This window comes from Cervus canadensis, chromosome 4, assembly GCF_019320065.1.
Source record: "Cervus canadensis isolate Bull #8, Minnesota chromosome 4, ASM1932006v1, whole genome shotgun sequence".
In the NCBI taxonomy this organism is placed as follows: domain Eukaryota; kingdom Metazoa; phylum Chordata; class Mammalia; order Artiodactyla; family Cervidae; genus Cervus; species Cervus canadensis.
The window spans coordinates 57,996,294-58,008,432 of NC_057389.1; the positions used below are offsets into that span (position 1 = coordinate 57,996,294).

At 48.9% G+C, this 12,139-nt stretch overlaps 1 protein-coding gene across 2 annotated transcripts; it reads left to right on the forward strand.

Moving 5' to 3' along the window:
• Positions 1–630: 630 nt before the first annotated feature.
• Positions 631–8,644, forward strand: ECSCR (endothelial cell surface expressed chemotaxis and apoptosis regulator). 2 transcript variants are annotated; one of them, XM_043465351.1, is made up of 10 exons: positions 632–785; positions 4,352–4,402; positions 4,561–4,614; positions 5,051–5,176; positions 5,592–5,639; positions 6,281–6,394; positions 6,793–6,891; positions 7,109–7,145; positions 8,052–8,148; positions 8,305–8,644. In XM_043465351.1, the coding sequence occupies exons 1-10, from the start codon at positions 725–727 to the stop codon at positions 8,311–8,313; spliced, it is 696 nt and encodes a 231-aa protein (XP_043321286.1). In that variant the 5' UTR covers positions 632–724; the 3' UTR covers positions 8,314–8,644. The 2 variants fall into 2 exon arrangements, with proteins under 2 accessions (XP_043321287.1, XP_043321286.1); XM_043465352.1 differs by lacking the exon at positions 5,592–5,639 and having other exon boundaries at positions 631–785.
• The last annotated feature ends 3,495 nt before the right edge of the window (positions 8,645–12,139 follow it).

The following is a 12,139-nucleotide window of genomic DNA, read 5'->3' on the forward strand; positions in this document are numbered from 1 at the left end:
TAGGGACCCCACTCAACCTCCAAGCTCACTTAAGCTGCTGGTCACCGGGTTTTTCACTTAACCTGCAGAGTGAGTGTGACTGGCTGGCTGGATGCTAAGGACGGGGTGCTGCTGGAGAACAGAGAACAACTGACCCAACCTGAGGGGAGGGCTGAGGGAGGGATGCTTAGAATGTGGTCCTCAGTTTTTCTCTGCAGAATAACAAGAATATTGTAATGCCTCCCTGAAAGATGTGAGGAGTCCCAGCTGGATCTGGAGCCCTGAGGAGGGAGTGGCGTGTAGAAGATTCAGGGTCCACAGAGGGTGGGCTGCCAGTGGGCCGAGCTTTAGGGCTCAGTAAGACAGAGTGATACTCCAAGAAAGCCTCCGGGTGGTGTGTGGAGGGACAGATGGACCCCTGCAGAGGGGAAGAAAGGGGGTGTGGGGCCAGGTCGCCATCACTGGCTTTTGTGCCCAGGTCCTGGTGGAGACCACGTGGCCCTAGCCAAGGCCATGAGGAGCCTGGGCGCAGGCGCTGCTGTTTCAGCCTTACATCCTCAGCTGGGCTGCCTGACGGAGCAGGGCCCCTGGAGCCAGTCCCAATCTGTTTCCTTCTATTCTTTGACAGGAAGCTCCTGGAGAGCCGGCCCCCACCCCCCACCCCGCCCTCGCAGTCCCTCTCTCTTCTCCACTATGGACAGAGCTTCCACTCAGAGGCTGCTTGCCTGTCGCAGACCCAGCTGACATGGGGAGCATCGGAGAAACACAGCTGCGCTGGGCCATCCTGAGCTTCCTCCTACTCCAAGGTAAGAGGCACCCACCACTGTCCTTCAGCAGTTCCTCTCCAGTGGCCGGCAGTTCTGGGTGCCTGTCCCTCCTTTGGGACACACACAGCACGCAGGCTCTCCATCCAGGGCTTCACTTTCCCAGAGGGAAATTCCAGCACCTTGTTATGAAGGGGATCACTTGGCTAGGGAGCTGGTCATTCCCAGGCAGCAGTAAAATAGAGATATTCTTAGACGCTTTTGGTGGGAAACTTTCCAGGGAGAACTGGGCCCCCCAGAGAGGCTGGCCCCCTGAAATGTGGGAAGTGACTGTCTTGGTATGAGGTTCAAGCTGGAAAGCTCCCTCCAGGCTGTCCTAGCACAAAATGGTCTGTACCTCGGGCTTCACAGGTGATCTTTTTTCTTCTTTCATATGAGAAATAACAACCTTGGATCTCCAATTGTTGACTTTACGGTCAAATCACAGCAATGAGGACTCAGGTTAGCTACAAAGAACTATTTGCCCAAGAAGCTGTACACATTTCATCTAGAGGGGCAGATGAAATCATCCTCAAAAGAAATGACTTGGGAACAACATATCTCAGGGCTCTGGTAGCTTATGACTTATGAGGTAGCTCATAAGGGGTCTTCTAATTAGGGAGCAGTTGCTCGGAATCATGAAAAATCCAGGAGATTCTGACTCACAGGGCAGAAACTTCCCTTTGGTCATGCCTTCCCCACCCCCACTCCACCTTCCACAAGCCCTCCGCTGAGGATTTAGGAGCTTGTGCTCAAAGCAGCAGAAGGAAGTTCCAGAGTATTTGGACAGGGAGGGGAGGGAGGATGGTTTTTCCTTGGTGGTGGGTGAGAGGGCCTGAGTATTCCAACTGTCTGTCTCCTGGAGAGGTCAGACATGTCTCTGAAAGCCCAAAGACTGAGTGCAAAACTCCGATCATCCCAATCCTATTCCCCTCCACCCCACCGACCCCCTCCCAGGTGGACAAAGTCACTCACTTGACCTGAGGCTTGGGGACTAGGTGGTTATAGAAACTGCAGAAATGGCACAGGAGGAAATTAAAAAGTGAAACTCATGAGGGACATTTTCACAAACCTAGGCTTCTCCCAGCTTCCCTACCTGCCATCCTGCCCCAGGCAGCCACCAGGGCTGGGAATGTCCTTAGTTTTTCTACCTGAACCATGAGCACCTTTGAGTATCCTGACCGCTCCTCCCAGGACCTCAGAGCGCTCACTGTTGTCTTCTTTGTTGGATTGGAGAATCTTTCGAGGATATTCAGGCTCACAGAGAGACTTGACTATGGAGACACAGATTCAGGGCAGACTTGAAACTTAGAGGATTTAAGAGAAGGGGCAAACGTTAAACTGTCCAGAATTTTTTGAGCATGAGCTGTCAGGCACTGAGTTAAGTGCTTTGTGTGCATTTTCTTATCCTCACAACCACTTGTGGGCTACTAAAATCACTTGCATTTTAAAGAAGAGAAAACTGAGGCCCAGGTCAGACAGTAAGTGACAGAATCAGAGCTTGAACCCAAGACCGTCAGTCTAAAAAATCCATGATTTTAGCTACTTAACTATGCTGCTGAGGAACATAGTATGATGGTGGTGAAGAGGGGAAGTAGAGAAGGGAATGAAACAGGTAGGGATAAGAGAGAGGACACAAGAAAATAAGAAATCCCTGTGGTCAGTGTTCTTCCAGTTCTGCATGCCCAGTGGTCTGAGGCACCTCAGCCTGTAGGAACACAAGCTCCCCAAGTCCCTCCTCTCCTCACTGAGGAATCCACTGTTGACACAGTGTTCCAGTTGGGGGGAGGGGAGACGGGAGACAAAGAGAGAGCAGGTTACTACCTGTTGGAGCTTGTGACTTTGAGACTCCTTCTAACTAGTTTTGATTCTAGAAAAGAGCAAGAAGGCAGTAAACTGTGCCTTCTGACTAAAAACCAAAGTTATAACCTTCTAGAACTAAGATGGTACCTTAGATATGCTTTATCAATAACTGATAGATTGATCTATCTGATAGATGTCTATCGATAACTGATAGACATGCCTCAGATTGAAAGTGTTCGCCCAGGGTCATCTCCAGCTGGGAAGAGTTCTCTCTAGGCTGGGGCACCTAGAAGCTTTAGCACCCCGCTTGACACCCCCACCCAAGGAGGGAATGGGTCTATGAGAGATGGTGACCCGGAAAAACACTGCCCAGGCTTTGGGCAAGCTTGGGCTTGGAGACAATTAATTCCTCTCCATCTGAGTGATAGCCTTACAGAGAAATGCAGTGGTTAAAGAAAATAAACAGACCAGCAGGCTGCCCCAGGCTGGGCGGGCCCCTGGCCCTTAGCCGCCTCTGCTCACCCGGGCCCTGGGGCTTCCAGGCCTGGTGCTTCCCTGTTGATGAGGGGCCGAGGGAGCATGAGGCCAGGCCAGTGGCTGCAGTCCCTGCCCAGCCAGTGGAGGACGGGAACCCAGCTGGGCGGCTCCACTTCCCCATGATGTTTTCCTTTCACATTGTTCATAGGTTTCAGGAATGATTTCATTGTGGAAAATGAGCAAACACAACCTGACCTCTCAGGTCCCACACACAAAGGGGACACATGTATGGGCACACCAGCACACACGACCTCTGCGTGGAGGCCCACAGGCATACACATGTACGTACACAACAGGGAACGAGGGCTTGTGACCGGGGCCTCCTGATAATTGCCTCCTCCCTGGGTTTGGCTAACAGTGACCATTTCCAAAGTAGTCTCTACCTGTTAGAGTACACTGGTTGCTCGTTCAAGAATTTCCCTGCCTCCAGTATGTACCTCAGAACTTGCTTCCTGTGTAGGCCCCCACCTCCAGCCGGAGGGACAGACAGACAGCCCAGACACCAAGCCCAGCCCCTAACTCCATCTTATTCACCACATCTTTTCATCCCCTTCCCTTGGGGCAAGGCCAGGAGGAAAGCATTCACAGAAAAGGAATGGCTCTGCAGCACTGTAGTGAGAGCTACAGTGAGAGACCGGAGCTCTGGGTCTCTGTCTAGACGTGGTCTGTCACTGGCCCTCTGTCCTCGGACGTATTGCTCATTTGAAACAACCTTCCCCTGTCCTCGTGTCAGGTTTCTATGTAACCCATGTGGGGTTGAAGAGACCGGAAAGGACTTTGGGACACTGAACCGTGAAGTGGTGGTGACAGGGCGACTGAGTCACAGAGGAAGCCAGCGCCACGGGCTGGAGTCACATCCTCTTGCCCTCTGCCAGGGTGTCTGCCTTCTAGCACAGGGGCCTGGAAGCCAAAAGGGCTGGGTTCTTCTCCATGGTGCACACTGGGCAGAAAGCTCGCCAAGCTAATCTATGTATTCTCCTTTCTCTTGCCGGCCGCAGCTTCCAGCTCACAGGACCTACTCCATCATTCAGGTCTGGGTGCTTAGGAAGGAAGAGCTCCAGGCCTGTTTTGCAGGAATCTCTCACGTGCCTTGCGAGTGGAGAGAGATGGATGATTGGGTGGTGGGTGGGGTAGGGAGAAAAGTCTAGAAAACACCAGCTTAGTGAAGAAGAGAGGGAGACAGAGCAGTCAGAGGCAGTGGACCCTCAGTCTCAGATGATCTGTTTCAGGAGCCTTCAGCAGTCAAAGTTCAACCACACAGCCAACTTCCCCTGAAACAAGTGAGTGTGGCTGCTGAATGGCCAAGCCCTGCCCCTTGCCCAGCCCTCTCCCCAGCCCTTTAGACCTGCTTGGAACCCAAGGGGTCTTGGGTGGGCTAGGGAGTGTGGGCATCACCAAACCTGCCCAGCCTCCAACTGCTCTCCGCCTATATTTGCAGGTTCTTCCACAGAGGCCAACAGCTTAAGCCCTCTGTCCGACACCTGGACCACAGGTACCCCACTGCTCAGGTTATAGATGCCATCCAGAGAGGGTCCAACAATGAGGCAGACACAGAGTCTGCTCTAAAGGACAATACAGAGTAGTAGGGGACCAGACAAGTAAATAGGACCTCACATTGACCGTTAGGAGGTGGGGAAGGGCCATGATGGGCATAAGCCAAAGGTGCTATGGGAACCCAGGCAACATCAACCACTTCAGATGTAGGGCCAGACATCCCAGACTGAGTGATCTCCGAAGCTGAGGCCCAAAAAGTAATCAGTCAGATGGAGGCTGTGGGGTGGAGGGCGGTAGGGCATACCGCAGGCAGAGGGCACTGCAAAGGCAAAGGCCCAGAGGACCTGAAGGCAGGTTTGGGACTAAAGAGCCTCCCTGGTCACATGCTGGCTGAGGCTCTAAGGAGGCCACACACGCTTCCTAACCTGCAGCAGCATCAGAGATGCCCTCACAGATCTCCACAGAAGCCGTGACTCTGAGTTCAAGCACCGTAGCTGGTCACTTGCCGTCCTCTCCGGGACTGACTTGGTCCCAGTCACAGAAACACACGTCAGGACTCAGTGAGTACCCGGGGCCAGGGGTGGAAAAACACTGGGTCATCTCTGACTGGGTTCCTTCTTCCTCGTTCAGGAGGCCCAGGGTCCTGCCCCAGAGTGAGGGTTCACACCAGGATCCACACCAGTGGTACCCTGCTTTGGGAGACAAATAGAGCGGCCTAGGGATGAGGGTGGAGAGAATGGAGCTAGGAATGGGTCACAGTGAAGGTAAAAGGAGCCTGGACTCAGCATTGACAAAGGCATAGATGGGATAATTGGGGGGGAGGGGGTAAGAAAATGCAAAATGATGGAAAGGAAGGCATAAAAGGTTGGGAAATGGCTACATGCTTCTCAGGGCAGGTTGAGCTTCACCCGGCAGTATGGGAGGAAACCAGGAGTGGGTGGGTACCTTCCATCTGGGCCCTGTTTTATGGTGCAGGCACTGATGTTCCGAGCAGTGGCAGGAGCAGCAACAGCATGAGCGTAGGTATGTCCTGTCTGTGCTCACAGAGCAGAGCGCCCTGACCCTTTCTCTTGTCCCAGCCCTCTGCTCTTCGACTTTTTTTATACTTCCCACCTTATTTGGTAGGGCGGGGGGTGAAGATAAGGAACTGAAATCGTGGAATTGCAATCAGGCCTGCAGTAAATGTGTTGAAGCTGGGCAGAGATGGGCAACCGTACTGCATTGTAAGAGCATCAGAAACTTGTGTCCATTAACTGGCAGCCTGACTTGTTAGGTCAGTGCCTGGGGACAAACATCCAGTGCCCTTCCTTCCTCCCAGTTCAACATTTGGCAAAACACAGATGGCTCCCCATGTTTTGTTTTAGGAGCCCAGTCTGGCTCCCTATCTCTGCAGCCCTCCTCTGGGCCCCATGGGCGTGGTGGGAAAAGCATAATGAGGGGAAGCATCCTGAACTTTCTGAAGTCCTAGGAACTAGGAACATGAGCAACCAGCAGTGCTCTTCCCGTGATCCCATGTCTCCCAGTTCTGAAGGGTGGGAGGGTGTCTTTTGTGGGAGTTCTCTCCTCAGTCCTCTGCCTGGGGGAAGTGGGAGGGGGCTGGCTTTCTCATGTAGGCTGAGTCACTCCCTCCACTGATACCCCCATCCCTCCCTACTCCTTTCTAGACACCTCTAGCAATGTTATTTCCACATCACCCAACATGAGTTTTAGGATGACAGCAGACTCCACTGTCCCACCCAGCCCTACGTCAGAGACGGTGCTCACTGTGGCTGCATTTGGTGAGAGGGAGAAGGTGGGGAGTGGTGGGGGGAGGCTCATGCCTGAACTGACTTGAACGCTGGGTCTGGGAACACAAATTCAAATCTAGCCCATTTATTTCAGGAGGGTTGGCTGATGAGGAAGATGCTGGTGGGGATGGAGCCTCCACTGGCCCTCCACTCAGCTCTTTTGGACTCTGCTAGACTCCGTGCTCTTAAGAGAGGATGGGGTGGGCTGTGGAGATCACTTTGGCCAGGTATACAGGCTGAGAGCGCATTCATTTGGGAGTGAAGGGGAATTCACTTTGCTCCCAGAATCTGTATAAACAGCACTCAGCTGGGAAGGGAATTTGGACTCCTGTTGGCCTCTTTTGTCCCTTCCTCTGTCTTTCCTTCACCCCATTCTTTTCCCTGTTCAGGTGTCATCAGCTTCATTGCCATCCTAGTGGTTGTGGTGATCGTCCTGGTCAGTGTGGTCAGTCTAAGGTTTAAGTGTCAGAAGAACAAGGAGTCTGAAGGTACATGCCGTGACTCTCAGGGCCCCCTTTGCCTCTCTTTGATGAGGGACCCACAACCAGACTCTAGGCCTGACACCCAGCTCAGAATTGAGGGAAGGAATAGCACACAGGGGAAATGGGAAATGGGGGGAGGTCCACTTAGGTGGGCTTTGAAGGGCCAATTGGGCTTCTGAGTTACAGCCTGTGGCCTCCAACCTGTGCCTTTGGGTTTTTACAGATCCTCAGAAACCTGGGAGTTCAGGGCTCTCCGAAAGGTAAGACTGTTAGAAGTACAAGGAAAGAATCATCTACTGACCTCTTACTCCTCCACTCCAAGAGGGAACCAATGCTTCCTGCCTTTTAAACACACACACACACATACACACACACACACACACACACACACACACACACAGAATCCTGACAGTCTCACTGAGGCCAGGGCTGGGGGTGGACAGGATAGGGGTGGAACTGAAAAGAAACAGTCAGATGAGAGGAGATGGACTTTACCCCCAAGGAATCCTTTACCCACAAGGCTAAGTCTTTATTAACCTCTTCATGAAAAGCGAAGGAACTCAGATTCTAATATACTCCTTAAACAGAGGGTACGTATTTAAGGAACCACTTTCTGAACACCTTGTATGTGCCAAGCACTATAATATCTCTAATCCTCAGAGTTCTTCAAGGCAGATTTTTCTGCATTTTAATATTAAAAAAATTAAGACTTAGGAGAAGTTGTGGCACTAGAGGTGAAGAACCTGCCTACCAATCAATGCAGGAGACATGAGAGACGTGGGTTTGATCCCTGAGTCGGGAAGATCCCCTGGAGGAGAAAATGGCAACCCACTCCAGCATTTTTGCCTGGAGAATCCCATGGACAGAGGAGCCTAGTGGGCTACACTCCACAGGGTCACAAAGAGTCAGATACGACTGAAGCAACTTAGCACGCAGGAGAGGTTTTAACTTGGTCCAGGTCACACAAGTAGTAGGTAATAAAACTAAGATTTAAACACAAGTCTTTTGGGCTTCAAAGCACATACTCGTTTGATGACAATCTACCACCAAAATAAAGGCTTCTCAAAACAAAGGTCTAAGTTTCAACACCCTGCCTCAACAATTCCTTGACCCCCAATGCCCTGCAGCTCCTTCCTTCTAAAACCCATGTTCCCTTCCTTCCCCAGCGGTTCCACAGCCAATGGAGAGAAAGAGAGCATCACTCTTATCTCGATGAAGAACATCAACATGAATAACAGCAAAGGATGCCCCTCAGCAGAGAAGGTGCATTTTTTTCCTGGTTCCTTCCTTCTCCTTCCTCCTCCTTTCAGGCGCTATTTCCTTAACCAGAAAGGAGATACTCTCGAAGGCCCAGACTCTTCTTTCTCTACCCCACCATGGCTAATAACTTCACCCATCCTCATTATATTTATTTTGCAGGTTCTTTAAAAGCAACCTTGGGTCCCAATGGATCTGATGATGATGCAACTGCCCTGTGACTGTAAGGAAGAAGGTGATGGCATCAGTAGAGGCAATGAACCAGATATAAATTATTGTTTCCCATTTACTCCCAGATTGAAAGGACACTAGCATCCCTCCAGATCTGAGAGGGAGCTGCCAGTATGAAAGACTCTTTCCCATGTGGACAGTCAGCCTAGAAACACAGCCTGCTCCTCCCTGCCATTTCAAAGTCAGAGGAAGGAGGAGTCTACAGAGCCAGAGCAAGGAAAATGACGAAGTGAACTGATCCTTTTTCCTTGGCATTAAAGTTATTTTCTGACCTGCAGTCTAATTTCTTTTAAGGTCTATGCTCCCATGAGTATTTCTTAGAGTGTTTTAGCAGTTCTGGGGCCTCCTTTTGGAGGTAAGGCACGTGTACAAGTTTCTACCCCTGTGGAGAGCTCTCTGAGAAGCTTGGGAGGTGGAGAGAACGTTTTATCAGATCTGCCTTGTTTCACTTGATTTATTAAGCAGTGATGAGGACTAACCACTCCAACAGAAGGGAGAGAAAAGGAGCTATAGTGACCAGCTGTCACCAGTTGGTCTGCAGAGTGAGAACACGAGAGGTACAATGCATTTTGATTCAGACACTCCGGTGACAAGAGCTGAATGATAAAAAGGCAAATGTCCTCTGCCTGCCCCAGGTAGACGTGATTTACTTTCATCCTACTGGTGGAAATAGCACTGGGAAGGATAGATCTATGACTTCATCAACCTAAATCTACCCCCTGTGCCCCACAGAGCTATGATTTCTGTGTCTGAGAAACAGAATGAAGGTTCACAAATACTGTAAAGTCGTTTAAAGAGAATGAGAAAAAGAATCATCTCTATTCTTAATAATCTCTACCATGACACTGGTTTGGAAGTGAATCTTGGTTGGGGAGAGTCAATGGAAGAGTCATCTGGGTATGTCTCCATGGAGCGCCATAAGCATCTGGTTGATGGCAGTTTAGAACACAAGAAAATACAAATTAGCCATTCTGAAGCAACCATATGCTATTTTCTTCTGGATTTAGACTCTGTGAAGTAACAGGAGAAAGAAAACTTAGAACAGAAAGTTTCACTCTGCTTGTCTCAATGAAACTATTAAAGTGGTCTGAAGAAACCTACTGGATTCTAAAATCCTCTAGGGCAGGGCCTGTAACCTGCTCATGTCTATAGCTTCTATGTGGTACATCATGCCCAGTACATCAGAGGTCATGAAAACTGGCTTGTGAGTGCAGAGAATCTAGTCAAAAGGCTGGGCTCTGCCACCGACTTGCAGCTTGATTTGGGTGAAACCATCCCCATCTCTGAAACTATTTTCTTACGTTTAAAGTGAAGTGGGTAGACTACTTGGCCTTCCTTATCTTTTTTGGTTCTTATATTCTACATTTGGTAAACTCAAGCTGTAACAGAAAATGAACACAATATTTTGAGCAGAGATCCTTCTGGGTGGGAGCCAGGGACAAGTATTGGGTGACTCTGGGACTTAGATTTTCCTATGTGTTAGTGTGCATCAGTGTGGAAGAATGATCCCGGCCTAGCCTTGTCTATCTCATAGGCTACTTGGTAGGTAAAATGGAATAGTAAATGTGGAGACACTTGGAACTGCAGCAGATAATGTGGAGTACCACTACCTAGGTCCCACTTCAGGATCAAGACCTTTGATCTTAAACTGCTGGGAGTGTTGGCTACTGAGGGCTCATAGCTGACTTATGACCAGTCGATGGGGGTGGAGGTAAGGGTGAAGACTTGCACTCCTTATATCAATTTCTCCCTCTGCTTAATCCTGCTTCCCTTATAACTCACAGCTTAATGTTAGGAACACTCACCAATAAACCTTCAGCATGCAAATCTCAGAGACTCTATTTCCTGGACTATCCAACATGTGACAGCAATTCTATGGCATTTAAAAAATAATTGATATATTTTATTTAAGCCACAATGCAAAAAACACATGACTTCCTAGCCAGTTCCAGTACAAAAATCCATTCACTGGGATAGAACTCTCCAGGTGACCTAACAATGTCTAGAAGTACTGGATTCTTTTTTATTTTTTTTTAGTACTGGATTCTTTTTGAATTATTATTGTTACTCTGACTGCTGGGGGGACTTAGTTCAGTTTCTTATCATGCTGGACTAATTAGGTTAAGGACGTGGTTTCATTCTAGGTAACTCAGTTGACATCTTCATTATAAGGCCACAAACTTCCCCTTGATTCTGGACAATATTATGCAAATATGAGCTGTTAGTCCTAAGGAATTTATATGTGGGAGAGATGGGGTGAACTGGTATCAACAAGAGACTGAAAGCCTTTACCCTGAAATTGACATTGAAATACCACATTAGCCAAGTTGACTTTCCTGTTGTCAAATAAATACCCTTTGGGAAGAGGTTAAGGATGAATTCACTTCATGCTGAATTCTGCTCTCTAGCAAGCTATATTAGAGAGGTTTCTGCTGGAGAATCCTACTATTTATGTAAATACAGAACCCTACCTCTGACAGGAAATCCAAGTATAGCCTTTCCGTGCAGCTTCTCTGAGCCCATATTTCTTCCTTGATGTCTAGACAACAGGATGGTGGTCATTTACTGGACGGCTTCCTCCCTATTCTAACATAGGACTCCAGGACTCCAAAGCAGGAACAGGTGGCAGGGGTGGGCTGGTTGCTGTGTGTCCTTCCCTTGCTTCTCGCTTCATCCAATGGGAGGTCAATTGACAAGTCATCTCAGAAGCACAGGCTCCATCAAACAGAGGGATGATTTATTCAGTATCTTTCTTCCAGGACTGGATGGGGCAGCACCCCAATCATATAGGGCACACAGCAAACCTCAGTGTCACCCACAAAAATTCACTACAGTTCAACAAATTTTTCTAAAAGTAGAGAAACTGATAGAAAATCTGAGGCTGATTCTAGGTGAAGTGGTTTAGCAGATGAAGAGTTACTGCAGGCCTCCCAGCCTAGGTCTTGAACACAATTTCCCAAAGCCAGGCTAGTACTACTCAATTCTATTGAATTTGCTAGGAAACATTGTGGCTCTGCTCAGAAGTTTCCCCCTTGATTTGTCAATGTCCTTTCTCATCTCTTTGAACTTCTTTCTGCACCTACCTCCCTTTCTTTGAGAACTGCCAAGTTCTTGTCCCTTATTTCCTTCCCAGGTGCTCTCACTCTTCCTGCTGATTACTTTTGCCAGCACCTCCATCCTGAGCCCTTTAAGCCCACAGTTTCCTCTTTTACCAAATAGAGATTGAATTTGACAGTGGGAATTATTTTTGTTGTGTGGTTGGCGTGCTTAAGCAAAAACTGGCACAGAAGTGTTCTAAATGTTGAGGATTTGGAGTTCTAAGTTAGTCCTGGTGATATAGTCACAGAAAAATTCACCCAGAAGTGTTAATTGAGGTGTAAATGAGTTGAAGGATATATTTGCATGGTAATATCTGAGAAAGTTGCAATGCTAAATCATTTTTTACTGATCTAGAAGTCACTGAGCCATCTAGAAGTGGAGGAAGTGAGGTTTCAGAGGACAATGGGAAAGGTCACTGAAGTACCAGACATTTCCAAGAGGCCTCAGCTTCCCAAATCTTGCCCAGCATTCTTGAACCTGGACCCTATTCCTAGTTCAGTTCAATTCAGCTCAGTCGCTCAGTTGTGTCCGACTCTTTGTGACCCCATTGACTGCAGCACACCAGGTCTCCCTATCCATCACCAACTCCCGGAGCTTACTCAAACTCATGTCCATCAAGTCTGTGATGCCATCCAACCATCTCATCTTCTGTCTTCCCCTTCTCCTT

Coding starts and splice junctions, on each gene's coding strand:
- ECSCR (XM_043465351.1), top strand. CDS start 725: ATGGGGAGCATCGGAGAAACACAGCTGCGCTGGGCCATCCTGAGCTTC. Junction 4,615..5,050: donor GTCCGACACCTGGACCACAG/GTACCCCACTGC, acceptor AACCTGCAGCAG/CATCAGAGATGCCCTCACAG. Junction 5,640..6,280: donor CAGCAACAGCATGAGCGTAG/GTATGTCCTGTC, acceptor ACTCCTTTCTAG/ACACCTCTAGCAATGTTATT.